Consider the following 21,731-nt stretch of genomic DNA (forward strand, 5'->3'; position numbering starts at 1 on the left):
GTCCATGGAGAGCCCGCAACGCCACAGCCAATGTTGAGTTGATGTAGGGATTGCTTCTCAAGTTTCACTCTCAGTTGCAGCACTTCTCGCTTGCGTCAGAGCGTTGGAGTCACCTTCTTGACCACTATGCGGCTCGTGATCGTATTCAGCACATCAATCTCGACTTTGAGCTTCAAGAGTTCTCTATTAAGGAAGGGGATGATCTAAAAGTCAAGCTGGCTGAATATTGGCAGCGGTCACTTGCCAAGTTTGCCACTATTGGCTCTCCAAAGTCAAATGACGATCAGGTTACATTCTTCTTGAATAAGTTGCTCGAAAAATACTTCAATTTCATTCAACACATAATCTCCCAACCTCGATTACCAACCTTCTACGAGTTTGAGTGTCAGTTCTTGCATTACATGAGGCTGCATGATCAAGTCCACAAGAAATCCTTATCACAGCCTTGTTCAGAGCAGAGGGGGTTGGTTGCCTCTTCTTCGGGAGGGAAAACCACCAGTGGCAAGAACTCGCAAGATGTGAAGGCAAGCCATTCAAAGGGTGACTCCTCTTCCTCAGATGGAACCGAAGAATCTCGATCTATCTGGCAACAACTCCCTAAGAAAAACCGACTTTGCACACACTGCCAGAGAGTAGGCCGTGTGGACGAGGAGTATCACTCCAAGGCCCAAGGTCTTCCACCTAAAAAGCCTCAGCAGACCACTGCAACTGCACAGTCCAATGGGACTACACCTTTCGCTCCTGCTTCATCTGCTCCTTCAGCACCCATTTTTGCTATTGGACATGTGGCTCAAGTACAACCTCAACAGCCCATCTCTTTGGATACCCTTGAGGGACTAGGTGATTGGTTTGTAGGTTCCAATCCCATTGCACTTCATGCATCCATCTTACCTTCCTTTCCATCTCGTCAGGCGTTCCCTTGGTAGAGCCCTGCTACTAGACGTATGTGTTGGTAGCCACCTTCTTAGACTAGCATGTCTCTAGGTCCTTTCGGATACCCTAGGTTAGTCTAGCATTCATTTCTTGCACTCTTAGAGTCAGGCCCATAGGATTCATTGTCCTTAGCTTTTCCATTCTTTTGTCTTCCGATGCATTTACTCACACACATACACATTCATTGTATTTATTTTGAGTTAGATTTTCGTTCTGCTATGTTTTGCTTTGGAGCATCTCACCACGAACCTTTGTGTTTGCAGATTCTCATCTCTTTTTTGCAGGGTTTTGTCTTTTAGTGTAGGGCTAACTTGTAGATTGCTTTGGTCCTACCTAGGCTAGAGACATGGGGATGCACACCATTCTTTTCATGGTTTCATCATCCTAGGAGTGCTTGCTCTTCTTCCAGCATGGTGGTTTCCCCTCCCGAGGTGGATTGTGCAACATCTCTCTCGATGCTATCCTGGTGGTGACTTCTACCTTGCTCTTCTAGCGGGGTGCTTCATCCATTTCCTCTTCTTTCATTCCTTATGGTTCTCGGCACCATCCAACGATCAACATTAGGCTTCTCTTTCTTCTTCGGCATCTACATCTAGGTTGAGAGGGGGTTTCTACCCTTCTTGGTATTCTACAGGCTTCAGCACTTTGTCTTCGACATCGGCTTTTCCCCCCTCTATTATACCTTAGCCTTTGCATGCATTCTTCAGCATGTAGCATACTTTGCATCTCATTGTGCAGAGCACCACTTGAGCGGATCCTAAGCTGTTTCCACTGGTAACTGTTGTTACCACACCACCATCCTCTATCACATGGATACCTCATCACCTATTTTTCCTCGTCATTACCGCCTTGAGTGGATGGGTTAGCTTGTACTATTTTGTGATGTGTTGAGTGTACCCTCTTTACTTATGTCTTCTGGGTCACTTTTACTCAATCGGACGCATCCCATAAAATTTACCTCACTTATTCAAAGAAAAAAAAGAAGTTCCATGTAGTTCCATCCGCCCTTGTAGGGCTTGGTAGGCCATTGGGCAGCTGACGTGCACCCTTTGTCCGATGCCTTGTCCTCTCTGGGGCGACTACTTGGATTCCCTTGGTAAGATAACTATTGCCTCTGTAGTCTTAGTAGGCCACTGGGCAGCCAACATGCACCCTTTGTCCGGTGCCCTGGCTACTTTGGGGTGGAACACCTTGGGGTCAAGAAACATCACAATGGCTGGCCTAACCTTTCAGCTCAGTTTTGGGCCCGAGAGGGGGTGTTGAGGTAAAACATGCATTACTTGCTGATTAGCCTATTAAACAACTCCAAAACACACTAAAAAATGCTCTTTTAGAGTAAAAACCCTAAAACAGGGAGCGGTTCGAGAGAGTTCAGTGGAAACCCTAAAACGGGGAGCAGTTCGAGAGAGTTTAGTGGGAACCCTAATTTTTGGGGTACCTTTCCACATCTATAAATAGACAAGCTGCCCCCATTCAACCTTATTCCATCTATACAGGTTTCACACTCTCTAGTGCAGATTTCAGCCATTAGTCTACCTCCATGTGGCTATCCAGTCCTCGCGACTGCTGACATCTCTCCCTCCAACCTCGCAGTGCCCTGGCGTCTTCTTCTAGCTATCGCCCACTGTCAAGTGCCATCTCCCAGGCTGCGTTTGGCCTCCAGCTACCATCGCCAGCATCTCCAACATCAAGCTACATCCTACAGCCTGCATTTGCATCCTTCTGGAGCCGCCTGGTGTCATCTCGCTATTCTACAGCTGTCGCCTCTGTCTCTGCAGCCCCTGATGTCAGCATTTTGCAGTTTCCTCTCTCTTCACACTCGGAATGGCGGTCACAGATTTGGGATCTGTCTCCGATGAACATCACACTCTGACATTGCTCTACCCTTGAGCACATTGTACACTCTTACATTTATTTATAGCATTCATTCACTTCAGAGTTGTGTTCTCTCTCTCCCTTCTTCTGTTTGTATTTGAGTTTCTGTGTTTGAGTTTTGAGTTTTGCGTTTAGGGTTTGAGTTTTGTCCTCTGTGTCTGTGTCTATCTCTTTGCGTTTCTGTCGTGGTCATACACTCTCTGTGTGCTCAATGCAAACTCTAGCAGTTTTCTTCACATGTAGGGCTTGGTAGGCTATTGGGCAGTTGATGAGCACTCTTTGTCTGATGCCTTGTCCTCTCTGGGTGACTACTTGAACTCCCTTAGTAAGATAACCACCTTTGTAGTCTTGGTAGGCCATTGGACAACCAATGTGCACCCTTTGTTCGATACCTTGGTTGCTTTGGGGTGGGACGCCTTGGGATAAACATTGCCGGCCTTCCCTTTTAGGCTTAGTTTTGGGCTTGAGAGGGGGGTGTTGAGCTAAAGCATACTTTGCAATTGATTACATATTTAAACAGCCCCACAATACGCTTAATTAATGAAAAACACAAATTTGTGTGCAATTCGAGAGAGTTTTGATGATCCCCGAAAACCCTAATTTTTTGGGGTACCCCTCAACATCTATAAATAGACAGGTTGTCCACCATTCAGTCTCATCCTTTTGTGTAGATTTCTCACTCTACTATACAGATTTCAACCATTAGTCACCTACCATCTGTTGCTGTCCAGTCATCACTGATTGCAACCCATCACTATCTAGCCCTAGGCATCCTATTTTTAGCCATCACCTTGCTGTTTGGAAGTCTCCATTTGCTGCGTCATCATAGCACCTGATTAGCCTGCGTTTTCAGCATCTAGTGCTAGGTGAAAGGCTGTTGCCATCTCTCCCACCAAGTGACTATTGTAGTACCTGTGTTTTTGCTGTCTAGTAGACCGTCTACATTAACAAAAATCTCTCCTGTTGTCGCCTCAGTTCCCTGATACTCTGGTGATCAACGTTTGGTGTTTCCTGCACTCTGACACTCCGCTCTAGTGGATGTCACTCTTTGACGCTGCATTGCTTTGCCCTTGGGCATTCTATACACGCTTACATTCATTTACAACATTCATTCACTTCAGAGTTTCTTCTCTCTATGTTTGTCTTTGTGTTTGAGTTTTGAGTTTTTGCGTTTTGCATTTTGTGTTTAGGGTTTGAGTTTTGCTTGTCCCTATCTAAGTCTTTGTGTTTCAGACTTTGTCGTACATGTTGCGTTTCTAACATTAGATTCTCACAAAAGAGCACTTGATGGCATGGCTCTCTCAAGAAATGGGCTCTTACTTTGTTTGTTTCACCTGTTTATTCATAGCCACAAAAGATGCATTTCTAGTGTCTTTGATTCTCGGCCCGATGTTGGCCTTTCGGCCTCAAACTCATACCACCATGACGAATAATTGATTCCTCTACCCTTGCCACCTGTATGAGGGGTAGGAGCTCAAGAAGATGTTGCGAAGGGGACCTACAAAGATGATGCGATAGTGAACAGGTCTGGAAAAAGGGCGAATAGGTGAGGGCCTCAGCCTACAGGGCAAGTGCAAACCCTAGCATATCTTCGCAATGGCAGCTTGTGCTAAGATCAAAACTCCTTAGAAATGCTCATAGGAACTTTTCAGTAGGTTACAACCTACAGGTTGGTGAAGAGCTTAGGGGATGTTGAGCCACTAAAATTAAGGCATGTGTCTATAAAAAAGGATGCATTAATGCCTGCTATTCTCCTTAAGACAGCTTCAAAAAGATATAAACAGCAATTTACCAAAAATAGAAGGCTTTATTTTTGAACAGTAGGACAACTGCCGAAACATTCTACATAAATAGAGCATGTTGTGGGCATCTTGTCTCATTCTTGATCAGTCTAGCAAGCCAGCTCCATTGACCTGTTGTCCACAGTCTCAGAAGGTCATCACCAGCCTGTCTGCCCCAGCCATTGCCGCCTGTTGCTACTTCGCCCACCCATCCGCTGGAGTCACCATGAAGACTCGTCTAGCCGGCCAGCTCCATCAACCTGTTGTCCACAACCTCGGAAGGTCATCACCAGCCCGCCGAAGGAAGTCTGTCCCAGCCATTGCTGCCTGTTGCAGAGTTGCTGCTTTGCGCACCTGTGTGCTGAAGTCACCAGCCATTTTGGAGGTCTTCCCAACTGTCACCATCATCATCTACCCTCTGCCCAGCTGGTTGGAGCGGTTGCCAGCCCATCTACACCTGCTTTTTTCATTGTCCAAAGGATTTTCAAGCTGCTGTTGTCATTAGACAAGCTGCCACTGTCTGTGTTTCATCAGCCAGCTGATGACATTATTCCTCCTCTGCTATTTGTGGAGCTGCCACCTTAGCCAGCATACTTGCGTTTTTGGCTCCAAGAGTCATCTTAGACATCTTGCTACTTGGAGGACTGTGTTTCACTCCCTCCACTGCTGCCATGAAATCATCTTCATCAGTGGACTGCTGCGGTGTTTCGGTATCCATCTTGAGTATGGCACCATTGGAGCTGTTCTTGGCAACTTTGACACCACTCTTAGCTCACCTCATCCCTAGTCCTCCGGACACGGAGGCTTGAAGTCCCAAGTGTACCATACACATTCATTATTGATTTTCATTGAGCATTTTTACAAATTGTATTCCATTGCTACTGTACATTTTGTGTTTCTCTTGGTTTGCCCTAGCACTTCTTTAGAGGGGCTGCGGGCAACAAGCAAATGGGAACTTTGTGAGTCACCTAAAGAGTTATGAATAGCATAATGTTGGATTGCCTCTTGTCTAATTCTGGTCTTTCTAGATCCAGAATGTGCTTCGGGATCTTCTCCTTTGGTCCGGCCAAGGTTATCCCTTTGAAGCATTTGCAAATTGACTAGCTCTATCTCAATGGGCAAAAGTGCCTCTTGACCATAGCCCAAGATAAACCAAATCTGACCTCTTTGGATGCACCCATATGAATTGGAATTCTCTAGGTGTTAAGGGTGGAGTGTATTGATTTTGTAGCCCATAAGGTTTAATATCTTTTTCGGGTCTGATTAGTGCATGATAGGATGTCAACTTACTATAAAGCAATGCGGGTTGCACTAAAACAGAAATTCTTCACTAAACCCTCATGGACAACTCTTTTAGGATTGGGGGTTAGTGAGAAGGTTAGATGCAATAAGCAAATGGCAAGTCTGTGAATCACCTAAGGAGTTACGGATCTCCTAATTGAGAGAGACCAACAAGTGGCACATAGGGAGTGTGCTTCAACCTGATACTTGAGGCTTGGCACTATGGGACACCTTACAGTGTTCACATATGTTCGAATGAAGGGTAAAGAGTTTGGCTTGTTTTTCCACTCTTCTACCTTTCTTTTTGGCTTTTGATTTGCAGAACACCTTTGGCAGATCCATTCTTCATATGAATTGTCTTGGGACTCTACTTCTTCATCAGCTCAACCAAAATGGAGCTGAAAACTAACAATATCTTGCCATGGGCATAAGTACTGTCTAGGTGGTTCATCTGCCTAGACAATCTCAACATGTTTTGCATCTTTTGGTCATTTATAAGCCAGACTGAAATAATCAGTTCAATGATTGAAGTTGTGTTAATGTTAGTACAAACAGGTACAGAGTTTTTGCAGGGTCAGGGTCCTTCAGTATTATCTATTATCTTTGGAGTCCCTTTTTGCTTAAATTTTAGCTCCTGCTCTAGTCAAAGTCTGCCCTTTTAGAGATACATGGTTCAGAGGCTTTAGTTAGTTTGCAATCACCTCAAGACCTTGATTGCTCCTTATAAGTAATGTACTGTTTCAATACATGAACTGGGGAGGTATTGAGGTGAATAAATCATTGGTCTTACCTTGTTTTGATTGTGAGGTCCTTGTGTGCATAATTCTGTAGTGCTTCAAGTGTCTTCAGAGTCCCATAGTGGGGTTTTTGCGAGGAACAGCAGACAGGCCTTAATATAGTTACTATATGAATGGCTTGATAAGGCAAGTTCCCAAAAGTGCACAGTGTAGCAATAGTCAGGAAGGGATGGCGAGGCGACTAATAATAGGTGGAGAATAAAGAAAGCTTTAAGGCACATACAGATCACAAATAGGGCAAACATGATAATTCAATAAACAGGCATAAAATCAGGTGCATATCACAAACACAAAGAGAGAAAGGGTTCAGCAGGGTGCCAGTGGGAGCGGCACTCATGTGTGGCATAGTAGCTTGAAAAGAAAATTTGAGTTCCAAATTGTTCAAACCTGATACATGGGTTGAACTTCTTGAAACCAAAATTGACTTTTTAAACTTGCTTGAAGATGGAAGATTATGGGCTGAAAACTGAATGAGAATGGCTTAGCTTACATACATGAACACTAAACTTCTGACAAATAGTGGGGTTCACATACCAAATCATAATTTTGGCGATTTCTCTTAAGAATTGATATTGAATTATCAGTGTGGCCATTTCTTGTAGAAGTTGGCATTCACTGTTGACTGTCATATTGGATAAAATACCTTTGTGAACTTGTAGGAGGCTATCAGTTTTCCTTTTCTTCAAATTGACACTCAGTTGAGGCTATTTTCTCCAAATTATTATTGTTCTGTGGGGAAATGTCCAAATCGGTACTCAATTTGGTGATATGACATGACATTATGTGCTCATGTGGGTCTGTTTGAAGTATGGAGATAATCTTGACAGGTTCAGGGACATGTTCAAAGTGATCTGTGCTGTTTTCCTTGATGAATTTGAATTTTTTAAGCAAGGCAAATAAAGATTTTGATCATAAACCGCATTGTGGATTACAGGTTCACCTCTTGCAAAGAATGGTACCATCATTTTCCTTCACGGAGCACCTACCCAATCCTATAGTTATCGTGTAGTAATCGAAAAGGTTTTCTACTGCTTTCATATTTATATTGTTCACATAGTTTACTGCCCTTTTGGCTCATCTTCTAGTTGGTAGGGTCCTTTTTGAGGTTCACGTAGTTTGGTCTTTACCTTTGTGCATGACTGTTCTTCCAGTTTAGCTTGATCAAAAAGTGCTGAGGTGTGACTTAAATGTTAAATACTTGGTCATGTGCTGTGTTACATATGTGGAGCTTTTCAGATGGCAGAAGCTGCTTACCACTGCTATGCACCAGATTGGCTAGGGTATGGGTTCAGTGAAAGACCACAGCCTGTTTATGACTTTGCATATACAGGTTTGAGTCAAGTGAGAGTTTATTGCACAATTAAGGCTTGTTTTGGCTGTTTGGGAAAAAAAATCTTATCTTTAGGTGCTGTAACTGCAGAGGAAGCCTATCATGAGGAGTTTGACAAGCTGCTCAACAGACTTGGAGTTGATTCACCCTTTTATTTAGTTACACAGGTGTTCTTTCCTCTGAATGGCTGTGGTTTCAGATGTTATTCATTTTTATTTTGAACGTCTATCCAGCCATCTATGTGCCTGACCACAACTATGCAGGGTTTTATAGTTGGCTCATATGGACTGACCTGGGCACTGAAGAATCAAGGCAGGGTCTCCAAGTTGGTCATTTTGAACAGCCCACTCACTTCTTCTGCACCACTTCCCGGGGTTTTTCAACAGATGAGGTTCGATTTTTAATTCTTATAAAGTACTTTTGATTATGTGCACTACATGTCTTGGGATGTTCAGATGCTAGACCAATTTTGTAAATTTGTAGTGTGGATACAGATGCGATACACCTAGGTCTTCGTAGAATGATCTAGGGCTTTGGGTCATTTTCAGCATATCATCAATAGCTTTTAGGTGAAGTTACCACTGCCATTTTTCTTGCATAAAGGTTCACTGTCTGATTACCTGCAAGGACGGACATATTTAGATCAATGGGTCATTTTCAGCATATCATCGGTAGCTTTGCAAGCATGGGCATATCTGGTGTCAAGTAATCCTTTTCCTTGCCTTCTTATTTCCATTGAAAGAAACACAATATTTGTTTGAGTCTAAGCTGAACAAACTAGCCTATGCATCTCGTAAGCCTTTTGGGTACTGATGCGTAAAATAGGGAGTCAGAGTCTAACTCATTTACTGTCTAATTTTGGTTGAGGTGTTCTAATAGTTTGTTTTGCTTTGCTAGGTTTCCTCTTGTTGGGGAGTTTACATGCCAAAATGCAATGCTGTCTGAACGGTTCGTGGAGGGAGGAAGCACGTATGTATACTAGGTCAATGGTTAATGCATTGGATGATTTATTGAGTTTGTTATATTAACATGCTGTCAACTTTTGAGAAGCTACAAAATTACTTTTACAGTAGCAATCTTTGAAAATGAGACCAAAAGCGTGTAAACGTGTTGAGTTTCTTTGTCAATAGGTGGAAGGGCTTGGGTTATACTGTTTTCTCCTCCAGTAGCACATGCTTGGTCTTTAGATAGTTTTGAAGTCAGCAGGATCAGAAGAAACCTAGGGATCCAGGTTCTGGAGTGGCAATGGATGAGGAATCGACCCAGTTGGGTTCTTCCTTGGGGGTAGAGTTTTTATGTGTTCGAACTCTTTAAACCCATGTCAGAAAACTAGGGTTCTAATTGGTTTAACACTTCAAGCTAGAAGTCTTATTAAGTTGTCTTACACTTGTGCTTCACTTAGGGTGCTCAGTCAACAGTGGCATGGAATCGATTTGATGATAGCTTATATGGGCATTGAATTCAGAAGATAATGGCACCATGAATTATGATATCTAAATAAATATTGCATATGAATTTCATTACAAGTGATTATTTTTGTTTCTGGATGATGCAGTCTGCAGTCTAAACCAACCTTGTCAATTGTTGCAGATATGTACTTGATCTTAATGATGCAGATGTATACAGGCTTCCATATTTGGACAGTAGTGAGCCTGGTTTTGGTGAGTTTCAAGCATATGCGCTGTTTGAGAAGTTCGACTGTCTTTTTAAAACCCTTTCACACATGAAGGAATGCAAAAAGTTGTTTTGAGCATCCTGTCTGTTTACATGCAATGACAAATGCATTCTATTAAACTTTTTATTACTTTACTTGCTCGCACAAACACTTTTTTTAAGTGCAGAGCCTTTGTCCAGTCAGTGTACTTTGATTTAAAGGAGGTGCTGTTGGACTCGTAATGGTGAGTTGGTTCCAGTTTTTTCGCTTCTTGACCTGTTGACCCTCCATGCTGTTCCTCTTACTGCCTCTGGGTGTCCCAAGGTGTACACTTGCACCCTTAGCAGCCGCGATTTCTGTTGTGCTAGTCTGTGCTTCTTTGTCATATGACAGTTTTCGCTTCACTGGATTCACTATCCAAGCACAGGTTTTTTGGATTTTCAGCTGTTTATTGGCTCACCCCATTAGTAGTCATTTTTCTCACCATCAGGTGAAATCTTTGAAACCTTAAGCACAATCCTCAAACTTGAGCTTTGCCTTTATCATCCTGATTGACTCAGCCACATGTGAGAAATTCATGGACTTTCTTCTTGTCTCGCCAAGATTGCCCTATTTATGCTGGCATTCAAGGCCTTGTGTGCTAGTGTGCAGTTGCAATCTCCTCATCTCTACATCATATGTTACCTTGTTCAAATCCCATGAGATAGTGTATCATGGGTTAGTCTGAGCTTTGACAGGAGGGCCCAAAAAAAACATCCTTCTTTTTATGAGAGCTCTTCTTGATACTGAATACTGCCTGCAGCTACATGTATGTTTTAGGTTTTCGGTACTCATTGGGAGGATTCCCTCCTATGGTCAATCAATCCTATTATGGTGTCTGAATATAGTGGCTAAGCATCTTCTTCGAGTAAGTAGCAGTGCTTTTGTCCTACTATGCAGTCTTGTACATCTTGGAGTAAGTAGCGGTGCTCTTGTCCTACTTGCTGGTCATTGGTGTTCTGCTGGTGACTGCAAGGTGGTATAGTTGTCAATACTACCACTGTTATTGAAGTGCTTGCCTGTTAAGAGCTGCTTATGATTAAAAACATTCACAGGACCCTTGGCTACTATGGGGCATTTGGCTGTTCTAAGGACAGGTTATGATTTCATCACAATCAAAGCATTGCCAGCATGGCTCTATAGATTTCAGCATTGAAACCATGTTCTACAGTATCAAAACAGTGGTGTCTAAAAGTGTGGGCACTATTGAGATCCTGAAGCTTCAGAAGTAAACTCATGGAGCTTCATCACACTAGTGAACTGTAAATGTACTCTCTTTCTTGATCATCTTTTCTCTTGGTTCATCAATGTGCCTTATCATTCCCTAGCTAAAATTCTTGGATCCAAGTGGTTGCCTATACACACTCTACAAGCGATCATGTGTTTATGGTGGATTAAACTGTTTGGCTCTTTAGTGAGGGATCATTTTGACATCACATTACTGGGATAATATGGAAGATGATCGCACTAGGACCACTGGAATTTTTGAAGTGTAAACATATGTTGGAATTTTGCAACTTAAGTAAGTCCATAACAGGTAGTAGACCTGCAGGGCCAGCAATTGTCTCTCTGTAAAGTGCATCACATGTTGTCATGTTTCTTAACGGGTATGGTTGGACTTTTTTTCAGCACTTCTGGAATCGACAAGGAAGGCACCGTTGAAGGACTTGCTGCCTAGAATTGAAGCTGGATTTTCCTCTGGCAGGTTTGTAGCTCTTATCCTGCTTGTTTATGAATGAGAGGTGAGGCCTAATGGATGCAGTTCTAGAGTTTATGTTTAACCTCATCCGTGATAATTGCTGCTCAGGACAGATCTGGCAAATGCAGCAACCTTAAGTTTTATTGCTTCCCTCTTGGAATGGTGTGACTCAAGTATAAATGCAAGTGGCAAAACTTTCAAGGAGTACTGCAGTTTGATCAAGTATAAATGCAAGCAGCAAAACTTTCAAGGAGTACTGCAGTTTGATCAAACACTATTGAGAACTGTATGAATTTAGTTACTCACCTTCAAGATTGGAAAGTTTCAAGGCTGGTGATTTGAAAAGTCGTTCTGTTGCCAGTTAGATTCCCAATAAATGTGGTGTGCTTGAGAAGTGGCTAATCAAGTAGTCAAATAACGAACCCTTAAGTCAAATCAAGTAGTCAAATAATGAACCCTTGAGTCAAATCAAGCTGGAACAGGACTGAAGGCTCCAGGTGGAGGGCAGTAATGGGATCACAAAGGGGCCAGGGATGCTTAAAGAGTGGTTTGGCCTGTGTGGTGCTGAAATCAGAGGGATGACACCATCACAGCAGGGTGGGTGTATATCATCACTCGTATGGATCCTAAATGCAAGCAGCCAACCAGCATTCAAGGTAGGGGTACCTGACTGAGAAGAGATCTGCATTTGGGTGATGATGCTGAAGAAAAATCTGTGTTTGTCTTCAGGTAGCAGATCTAGCAGTTGTGGCTGCATTTTGGCAGCAGGTGGCCGTGTTTTGTGTGCAGGCTGTAGGTGGAAGTAGCAAACCATAACAAATATGGTAGTAATGACTGCATTTGCAGCAGGCAGGGAAATAGAAGCTGTGTTTTTGACAGAATCCAGCATCGAAGTTGCCTGATAGTTGGAGCAGGTGTGGGCACTGCTGAAGATCACATGGCAGCTGTCACTGATGCAGAAGATGTCATGGCAGCAACGAAAGCAGTCACAGCAGCAATAGGAGTTGGTTTGCACTGCAGGACTCCGCATGGAGGCTGGTTGCACAATAGAGTAGGGTGATGAGTGGCGTGGGATCACATAGGATAAGATTGTTAGAAGTGGTCATTTCAAGGTTCATAAGCATCCAAACCCTTATTCATGGGTGGCTCTTCTCGAGTCTCATCCCACCTTGTAGGTTGTCTCACCCTTTTGCCTATAGGAGGGTCTGTGGCCTCATTCATTACACTTACAGATTCTTGATGCGGAGAGAGGGAGCTTGTGGACTGTGCTAGCTGGCTCTCAGCCATTGTAGTGTTGATTCTCATAGTGGATTCCTATTCTGGTTCATTGTTTCTTGTGTTTAATATTGTGTATTGTCTCTTTCATCAATCCTGTGTCTCCCATTATACTCCTCGTTTTGCTCTTCTAACATTGTATCAGATGTGTAGATATTTTGAAGGACAAGATATGCCTATGTTCTCATGATTAATTTCTGATGTTGATAGGCTTGTTGTCTATTGCATTTGTTGCTGAGCCATGTTGTTGCATTGCAGCTGCACAACTTTTTGTGGGCAGGTGACATCTTTGTCTTGCTTGATCTGCATGCCGCAGCTACTTGGGCAATCATTTTGGTGGCAGCTGCTAGTCTAAGTCTCTTGTGCATAGTGCACCCAGGCTTGTATGTTTGCCTTGAACTTGAATGCTCGTACTGACTCTGCACTTTGTGGAACCCAGGTTGTTTAACACATTTGTTTCTGTGTTGATGACCTGAATGGTGGTCTTTGTTACTGTTAGCATGCCATTTGTTGACCTTTGTGATTCAAGCCTGCTTACATTGACCTGCTGTTAGTGTGTTTTGAATAAGAATACTGTGAGATTCTTATCCATTGTTCCTATTCTGCTTCCATCTTGATGCGAAGGAGTGGCAATTATGCATGTGAAGGCGAACGCTATGGTGATTCCAAACCTTGGATTGAAATTCCATCTTGATGCGAAGGAGCATCAATTGTGCATGTGAAGGCGAAGGAGCATCAATTGCGCATGTGAAGGCAAATGCTATGGTGATTCCAAACCTTGGATTGAAATGTCTAGCACCAAGTTCATGAAGGGACATGTGACATGATGTGTTCATGTGGTCTCACATGAGGGGACCCAAAGGGCATACGTATGCTCTAATGTAGGAATCTTGGTGTCACAACAAGCTATTCATGGAGCTTGTATGCAAGGTGGCTAGCTTGACAAGTTCACCTTTAGAGAGGGATTGTGACATTTAGATGTCTTCTTGACGGTGCTTTCTTACTGAGGCACATCCAGTGGAGTGCACACTAGTGGAGTGTCCATGGTGCATCCTGTGTTCTCATTTATCGCTTGATCACTTGTGCTTTGAGAGAGAGTGTTAGAAGTGGTCATTTCGCAGGTTTGCAAGTGCCCAAACCCTCATTCATAGGTGTCTCTTCTCAAGTCTCATCACACCTTTTCGTAGGTCACCCAACTTTTTGCCTATAAAAGGAGGGTTTGTGGTCTCATTTATTATGCTTGTACTTGTAGATTCTGGGTGTGAAGAGAGGGAGCATGTAGTGTGTGTGATTTGGTGCTCTACCGCTGTACTCTTGATTCTCATAGTGGATGTCTATTGCTAGCTACATCATCTCTAGTGTTTACTATTGTGCGTTGTCTTTCATTAATTTTTTGTTGTTCGTTATTTCAGTGCTTGTTTTGCTCTTCTAACAAAGGACACATTGTGCTTTTGTGGAGCTTGCCGTAACAAAGTACCACAAGGTAATGCAGTGGCACTGAAACCAGCCTTCCTTCTCGGATAGGGTGGTTTAACTTGATTAAGCACTTTAATTACAGCAATTAGCAAATGAAAACTGAAATGCTCACTTTACCTTCATAAACTTGGACAGTGGATACCTTGTTGGCCCCAAAACTAGCACCCCTTTCAGTATTTCTTTAATTTCAATTGCTGATGGATAAATTACAAGCTGAGATTTCACGATCTCCTTGGCTGATTCAAAAGCCCCTTGCTATTCCAATAATCAGCAAAGCATTCAGACACTGATTTTCAACCAATGCCAAGAATTTTTTGAACTTGTCAAGCACTTCATCCTTGCTACGAATAGAATAAACCCATACCTTTCGTGTAGCATCGTCGACAAAGGTAACAAAATATTTCTTTCCCCCCTAAAGATAATCCTGGCATCTGATATACATTTGAATGTACTAACTCTAGAGGAGAAGATTTCAGCGAAAGAGACTTTTTATGAGACGTGTGTGCATACTTGCTATAAATACAATGATCACAATGTTCAAAATCAGCATAACGAAGACTGTTTGACTCATGTGTCCCAACCGGCCATACCACAAAGAAATGCTTGGTTGCTCGGTCACAGCAACAACATGGTCACGCATACTAGACACATGAAGTGGATACAAAGTATCACTCTCGCAACCTCTGGCAATCACTCTAGATCCCCAACAAATCTTCCATTTTCCATCACCAAAGGTGGTATGAAAACCATCATCATCTAGCTACCCTGTGCTAATCAAGCTTTTCTTAAGCTAAGGTACGTGTCGTACATGCTAAAGTGTAAAGACAGAGCCATGCTGAAACTGCAAGTGCACACTGCCAATACATGCAATGTCACATGCATAGTTGTCCCCAAGATGGACAACACCATGTCGACCCCCTGTATAGTCAGAGAACCACTTACAATGAGGGGTGACATGAAAGGAAGCACCTGAATCGAGAATCCAAGTATGCATGTCATCATCTGTATCTGCAAGTAAAGCATGTGCACCAAAGTGTGAAGAGACAAAGAGTATGTCACTCCCACTATCACTATCATGAGTGGCCACATTCACCTCTTCAATTTTTACACTGTTTTTCTTGGGCAGACTGTCCTTCTTTTCTTTCTTGCTATCATCTATCTTCTTGCCTTTTCCTTTCTCTTTCTTCCATTTGTAGCAATCACGCTTAAAGTAATCCTTTTTACCACAATGGTGGCATTCAACATCTTTGCCACATGATTTACTGCGTCCCTTGCTATCAGATTTTCCTTTTTGCTGTGATCTACCCCTAGTATGCAAAGCATTGGAAGACTTATTGGGTGCATTGTTTTGCCAATTCATTTCTTCCATGAATAGAGCACTCTCTACATCAACATACAAAAGGATCGCATTAGAATTGCTCATAGCAGTCTTGAATGTATCCCAACTCTCTGGTAGAGTGCAAAGCAAGAAAGTAGCCTTAAATTCCTCATCAATCATAAACTTCAATGCAACTAGCTGGCTGAAAATGGAGTTAAACTCACCCAAGTGAGTAGACATTGCTATACCCTCTTTCATATCCAAATCCATAAGCTTTTTCAGCCAATACACTTTGCTTGCAGTACTCTTCTGTACATATAGTTCTTCTAGTCGAGTCCATATAGCATATGCAGAATCCAAACCTTCAATGTTAAACAGCAAGGCATCAGAAATCAATAGCTCGATGGTTGAGCATGCAAGCTCATTTAACTCATTTCAATCGTCTTGTTCCATATCTGCAGGCTTTGCCCCTTGTGTCTTGATCGGCTTTGCCTGCTTCTTTTGCAACAGGATATTGTAGCATTGTTTTTGCCAAATTGCAAAGTTATGTGCTTCTTCAAGCTTCTTTATGTGCATCAAATTACTACTGTCATTGCTGCCAGCCATGATTTTCAGTCCAAATGTGACCAAAAAACCAGCAAATGCAAGCCCAAGACTGTCACCCAAGTGACCAAGGTACAAACAAGTATCAACTAGCAATAAATAACCACGTAGAAGCGCAAATTTCAGATTTGTAATTAAATTTTCAGAAGCACCAAACCATGTGCTACAACATTCCACAACTGATTACAGTTGTTCCAAGGGCATATGCATCACATTACATGAGAAATCCCAAATTTTAGCTGCAATTTCTATTGTGCATGTATCCATGGGCATAAAATTTGACACAAATGGTCAAAAGCCCTAAAATTTTTGTGCTCGAAGCATCAACCACACATCTGCATTTTCTCTGTCATGCATGGAACAAGCCAATTTTGCCAAAATAGAGCAATTTCAGCAAAACCCCCTAATTTTACCAAGTAGTGATGTCCAAATTGTGTGGAATTCAACTTGCATGCACATAAACTGACCAAATGCTGCACAGATTTTGCCCAAACTGCGAAAGCCCCAAATTGCACAGGGTCCAATGTGCATCAATGTCGAGAAATTGGATAAATTTCAGCCCAATTGGTACATGTACATGAAAAGCCCCAAATTTCGGGGACAAAATGTCAGAAATTCATGCAATTTCTAAGACAGATAACACTGTGCATCTTGTTCGCATCAAATCTAGACAAATCCCCAAATTTTCCAAGTCCTACATGCACTAAGTGAAATTGAAAGAATTTCACTAAAATGTGAAAAGCCCCAAAATTCCCGGGTAAATGTGCACCGACTTTGCAATTTCTGAGTCAAATTGTCCAATTCTGCATTAAGATCCCCAAATTCGGGAAAAGCCCCAAATTTCTGGCTCAATTTTGCACAGATATGAGATCTGTGACTCCAGCGCGTAAACCCTCGGTAGGGGGAGAGGACTTTCAAAAAGAATTTAAAGAAGAAAAAAAAATGGATAATGGGTCCATTGACCTTTCAATCGTGCGTCGTGAGCCCCACTGCCAGTTCTGTCCGTCACGCGTCTGCTGTCGCACATCGTCAATGCCCGTTGGTCATTAGTGCAGCCGTGAAGCACACCTCCAGTCTCGTGAGCTGCTACCCCGTCACGCACCGATTGCTGCCCCTGTCGTCCGTTATGCGGCAGTCGACTGTAACACACCTGACTGTCCGCTTGCCTGAGCCTTATCGCACAGCTGTCGTCTGTCATGCACTGCCAGTCTTGGACTTGACGCTTGTACACACATCACCTCAACTGTCGACTGCTGTGCAGAAGCAAACTTCTTCTCTTGTGCAGACTTGATTCGCACTTCTTGAGAAACGCAAACACCGTTACCAACGCTCTGATACCAGTTTGTAGTGACGAGAGAGGCACGAAGATCGAGACAGTAGGTGTTCGTTGCACCAGAGAGACAGAGAGAGTGAGAGAGAGTAGAGTAGAGAGTGAGCACGTTTGTAGGTACAATGACAAGAGTGTACCTCTAGGTTTTTAGATAGATATATATATGTGTAAGTACAAGTGCTAAGGGTGTATTCACACCCGAGCACATTTTAAGGCATGAGGCCTTTATTCCCAACACAAGATCTTTGATCCTAGCTCTGCCCATCAGATTAGGGATTCACTTTTCACTTGGCACAACATATCACTACGTGCTCTAGACTGGATCGTATCTATGTCATGCATGATGATGCCTTCCATCCTTCCCCTACCAGTGAGAATACGGTCAAACTACAACCTCTATATGGTTAGAGATCCGCAATCCATTGTGTGCATGTGTTGCGATTATTTTGTATAGCTTCTTGGAAAGGCCCAGCATCCCTTTGAGCATATTTCTAAAGCCCATTTGGCTTTCTACAATTTGGTTCAGAACCACATTTCATCTAACATACAGGTTGCACTGGAAAGTTATATTTATGAGGATGAGGTCATGGATGTCTTATTGCACTTACCCATGGATAAAAAGCCTGGTTGGGATGGCCTCACTAATGAATTTTTTGAGACCTACGCCACTCACTTGGCGAAACATTTGGCTGTGATGTGTCAACAGGTTTGGGAGGCAGAAGCTATGCCAACATCATGGAAGGAAGGAGTTATTAAATTGATCTCGAAAGTGCCATCTCCATCAATGTTGAAACATTGGAGACCCATCTCCTTAATGGGCTCCATGTATTAAAAATTTTCTAAAGTACTAGCTAATCACCAAAACATCTCCTTGCCATTGTGCACCCCAATCAGTATGGCTTCATTAAGGGTAGAAACATTTTGCATAATGTGTGGAATGTGTAGATAGCAATTGACTATGCCAAGCACTTTGACAAGGAGGTGGTACTAGTGCAATTGGATTTGAAGAAAGCTTTTGATTATTTGGACTAGTCCTTTCTTGTAGAAATGATGCATAATATGGGTTTTGGGCCACATATGTCCTAGTTGACCTGTACCATCAGTGCTAATGCTTCTTCGAGGGTTATGTTAAATGGTGATGTTACTGACCCCTTCCCCCTTGCACGCTCGGTCCAATTGGGCTATCCATTGAGCCCTTTCGTTTTTGCCTTGGCAACACATCTGGTGCTAATCATGTTATCTCATATGGTGAGCACTAGGCAATTGGCAGGTTCATCTCTTTCTTTTGGACAACATTTTGTTGTGTAGTCACTAGCAAATGACACCTTCATGATCTTGCATGTAGAGAAGGACAATCTTTGCAAGGCTTTGGATGTTTGGATAGTGTTTGGGTGTGCTTTTGGTCTCCATGTTAATGTTGCAAAATCATCCCTCGTCAGCTGCACGGAATGTGACATACAATCTTTGGGATGGCAAGGGGCACTACTGCACCGTGCCAATGTTGTTAGACACTTGAGATATCCTTTGGGTACTGACGTTCAGTAAAATACTTGCTAGAATGGATCTCTCAAAAGATGGGAAGCAAAATTTATATATTGGAAAACAGAGGCATGGCCCTTTCATGTACACCTCAAAGTAGCCCAAGCCATCATGCTACCCACGCTTACCTATTTTTTACCACTTCTACCTTCAAACACCGCTTCTTTGAATGCACTCGCCAAACTTATCTATTTTATGTTGTGGAAAAAGGACTCCTTGCATGTAGGTATCTCTTGGATTTCTTGTCTACACCCTAGAAAGCATGGGTGGTGGGGCGATTTTGGATGTACAGACCCATATGGTGTCCCTCCGGTGATCACTTTTCAAAGCAATGTGTACGGATCCATCCTCCTTGGGTCTTTATAGTTCGCTCTTTTCTGGAAGACCCGGGTATTGTACATGATAACACTTATACAGGCATCATGGTGGTATGTTCTTAATTTGGATACTCGTTTTTCCAATACCCCCTCCATCATGGTAAATCATTTGGTTTCTTCTTGGAGACTCGTTCTTCAGAAGGCCCGTTGGCATCTTGTAGAGGATCGTTTGGAGGCAAAATCATTTTGTTGGATTGTTGGTAGTGTTGTGGCTGCTCTCTTGGGATGGGAAATAGGAGGACAGATCCAAATTCAATCATATGGCATGTTTAGGTGATACTGTGACTTATGGGGCCGGATTGAAGGATTGTTCCAGCCTTTTCCTATACTTGACTCGGACTGCCCTTGGCAAGATTGGGATCTTGCTAGCCGTCTTTGTCCAAAAGGCTTTAGTTAACCAAGTGTATTATCTCTTGATCAAGGACAAGCATTGTCTAGTTACTAAAGCCAATGTTACTAAAGCCAATGCAATCTGGGCATCCATACCTATGCCCTTTTGATTGGGTTTTTTTTAGGGCCAATTGTCCCATCTTGGTGTCGCCAAATATGAAGATCTTGTTCCATTTCTTCAGATTTTGGGGCTATTGGCATAATTGGATCGCCTATAATGCCTCTGTCTTTGACTCTACCGCAAGCATCCAAGGACATACAGCAAAACTCAAGGGTCTTTTATACTAGCAGTTAGATCTTGTGCAGCATGCTGATCTTCTCCCTAGGGAGGATTTAGCTTCTTGGCATACAACAATCTCTGCTGCTTCTTTGTTGTGACTTTTGTAGTCTTTTAGTTATTTGATCTTCTATAAAGTGAGTTTTTGCGCAATGGCCTAGAGCCATCCTACATCTTGTAATCATGTAATCTTGTACCTTTTTTTTGTAATTAATACAATTACCTATTATGAGAGAGAGAGAGATGGCTGTCTTCTTGTAAATTGAGCAGTTTTTTGGTGTGTGTTCTTGGAAATATTCTCATTGGCTCTGCCAATTTGAACTTCTACAAAGTGTTTTCTTGAAAGGCACATGTTGTATGACATTCTTGTACAACATTCTTTCATGGTATCAGATTAAAAGGAAGAAAAGTACCAGTTTTGGAGCTAGCAGCATAGTACAGGTTTTACTGATTGTTTTGTGCATTATGACTTGACTTGTACTGAAAGTTTCAATCAATTGAAAAGTTTGGAGCTTCCAGCATAGTCCTATGTGTGTGTGTTTTTTTTTTTTTTTGGGTTTTTATTTCTTAACCAGTACTGTATGTTTCATTTTATAGCATCTTGATTTCAAGCATTAGCGAGCCACAAAATAACTTTGAGCTCAAGTTAAATTTTTCTCAGGTGGGATAAGCCGGTACTAGTTGCATGGGGTAAGACAGACAAGTACTTGCCTAGTTCGGAGGCAGAAAATTTTGCTAAAATCAATGCTGATACAATTAAAGTTGAGATGTTGGAGGGGGCAGGCCATATGCCTCAAGAAGACTGGTAAAACAACTTGTTTGTCTTGGGTGATTGTAAGTGCTTGCATGCGAAGGGGTTTCTTCCAACATCCTCAGTTGTGCTGTGTCAATTTTGCAGGCCTGAGAAGGTAGTGGATGCTTTGAGAGGATTCTTGTCACAATAGTAGTTTCTTCATATGTAAAGGGCTTCTGCCAGAAAAGTGAAAATAGCTTTGTTGAAGGCATCCAATTTTTTGTTAAACAATTTAATAAATACTCACCTCTGTAAGAAGAGTTGCAGAACGTCATGTATGATTATTAATTTTTACTTTTTGTGCTGTCTGCCCAAGGTGAAATGCAATAATGCGATAGTCTTGCTCTTCTAAGGTATCAAGGTCGCATAGTCGGTGTGACCATTGGCCTTTTGGGCTCTCTGTGTCGTACAATTACGCTTCAGTTTGGTTCTAGAGCTTATTATTCCTTGTATGTCACGACAAGAAACCATACGAGTGACGGTGGCGCTTTGCTTACCCATGGTTGAACAATATGTTCAAGGTCTTAGAGGCCTGTTTATTCACCCTTTGCGGGTGAAGTTAATTACCATGGATTCAAGTTACTGTGTACTCTCATGTTCAGCAGGGTGGCTTGAACCTTGCCTTAGCTAATTTTCTGTGAGATTTGATGTACTAAATCACACTCGAGGCTCATAACCAATGCAGTGGCCTCAGCATAGCAGCTCATGGGCGACATGGCCTGCCTGTTCTGGCAATCCCCGTGGCCGGGGCCACACTTACGGCTGCTGACAAACAGGCCAACTGCCACCTCGATGCTTACTCTGATTTCCTATCCTACATGTACACACACACACACACACACGCAAACCACGTTTATATGTATGTGTGTGTAGCACCTTGCTTGCCGCAAAGTTGCCTTAGGTTTCTTATCAATCCAGGTTTCTAGACACTTCATTGGAGGTCAGAAAGAAAGGACGTATCTTC

General features: G+C 42.6%; 1 protein-coding gene across 1 annotated transcript in view; it reads left to right on the forward strand.

The window, feature by feature from the left end:
• The window catches only part of LOC148009663 (alpha/beta-Hydrolases superfamily protein), a 45,560-nt gene extending 24,466 nt beyond the window's left edge, over positions 1 to 21,094 (forward strand). Inside the window, exons 3-11 of the mRNA XM_087672402.1 lie at positions 7,602 to 7,687; positions 7,904 to 7,997; positions 8,088 to 8,164; positions 8,261 to 8,388; positions 8,895 to 8,966; positions 9,588 to 9,658; positions 11,320 to 11,395; positions 20,636 to 20,779; positions 20,873 to 21,094. Coding sequence (XP_087528528.1) covers positions 7,602 to 7,687; positions 7,904 to 7,997; positions 8,088 to 8,164; positions 8,261 to 8,388; positions 8,895 to 8,966; positions 9,588 to 9,658; positions 11,320 to 11,395; positions 20,636 to 20,779; positions 20,873 to 20,918 — 794 coding nt within the window. The 3' untranslated portion in view covers positions 20,919 to 21,094. The remainder of the gene's footprint in view (positions 1 to 7,601; positions 7,688 to 7,903; positions 7,998 to 8,087; positions 8,165 to 8,260; positions 8,389 to 8,894; positions 8,967 to 9,587; positions 9,659 to 11,319; positions 11,396 to 20,635; positions 20,780 to 20,872) is intronic.
• The last annotated feature ends 637 nt before the right edge of the window (positions 21,095 to 21,731 follow it).

The sequence above is a fragment of the Lygodium microphyllum genome, chromosome 30 (assembly GCF_053477565.2).
Source record: "Lygodium microphyllum isolate KBCC chromosome 30, Lygodium_microphyllum_v1.1.10, whole genome shotgun sequence".
In the NCBI taxonomy this organism is placed as follows: domain Eukaryota; kingdom Viridiplantae; phylum Streptophyta; class Polypodiopsida; order Schizaeales; family Lygodiaceae; genus Lygodium; species Lygodium microphyllum.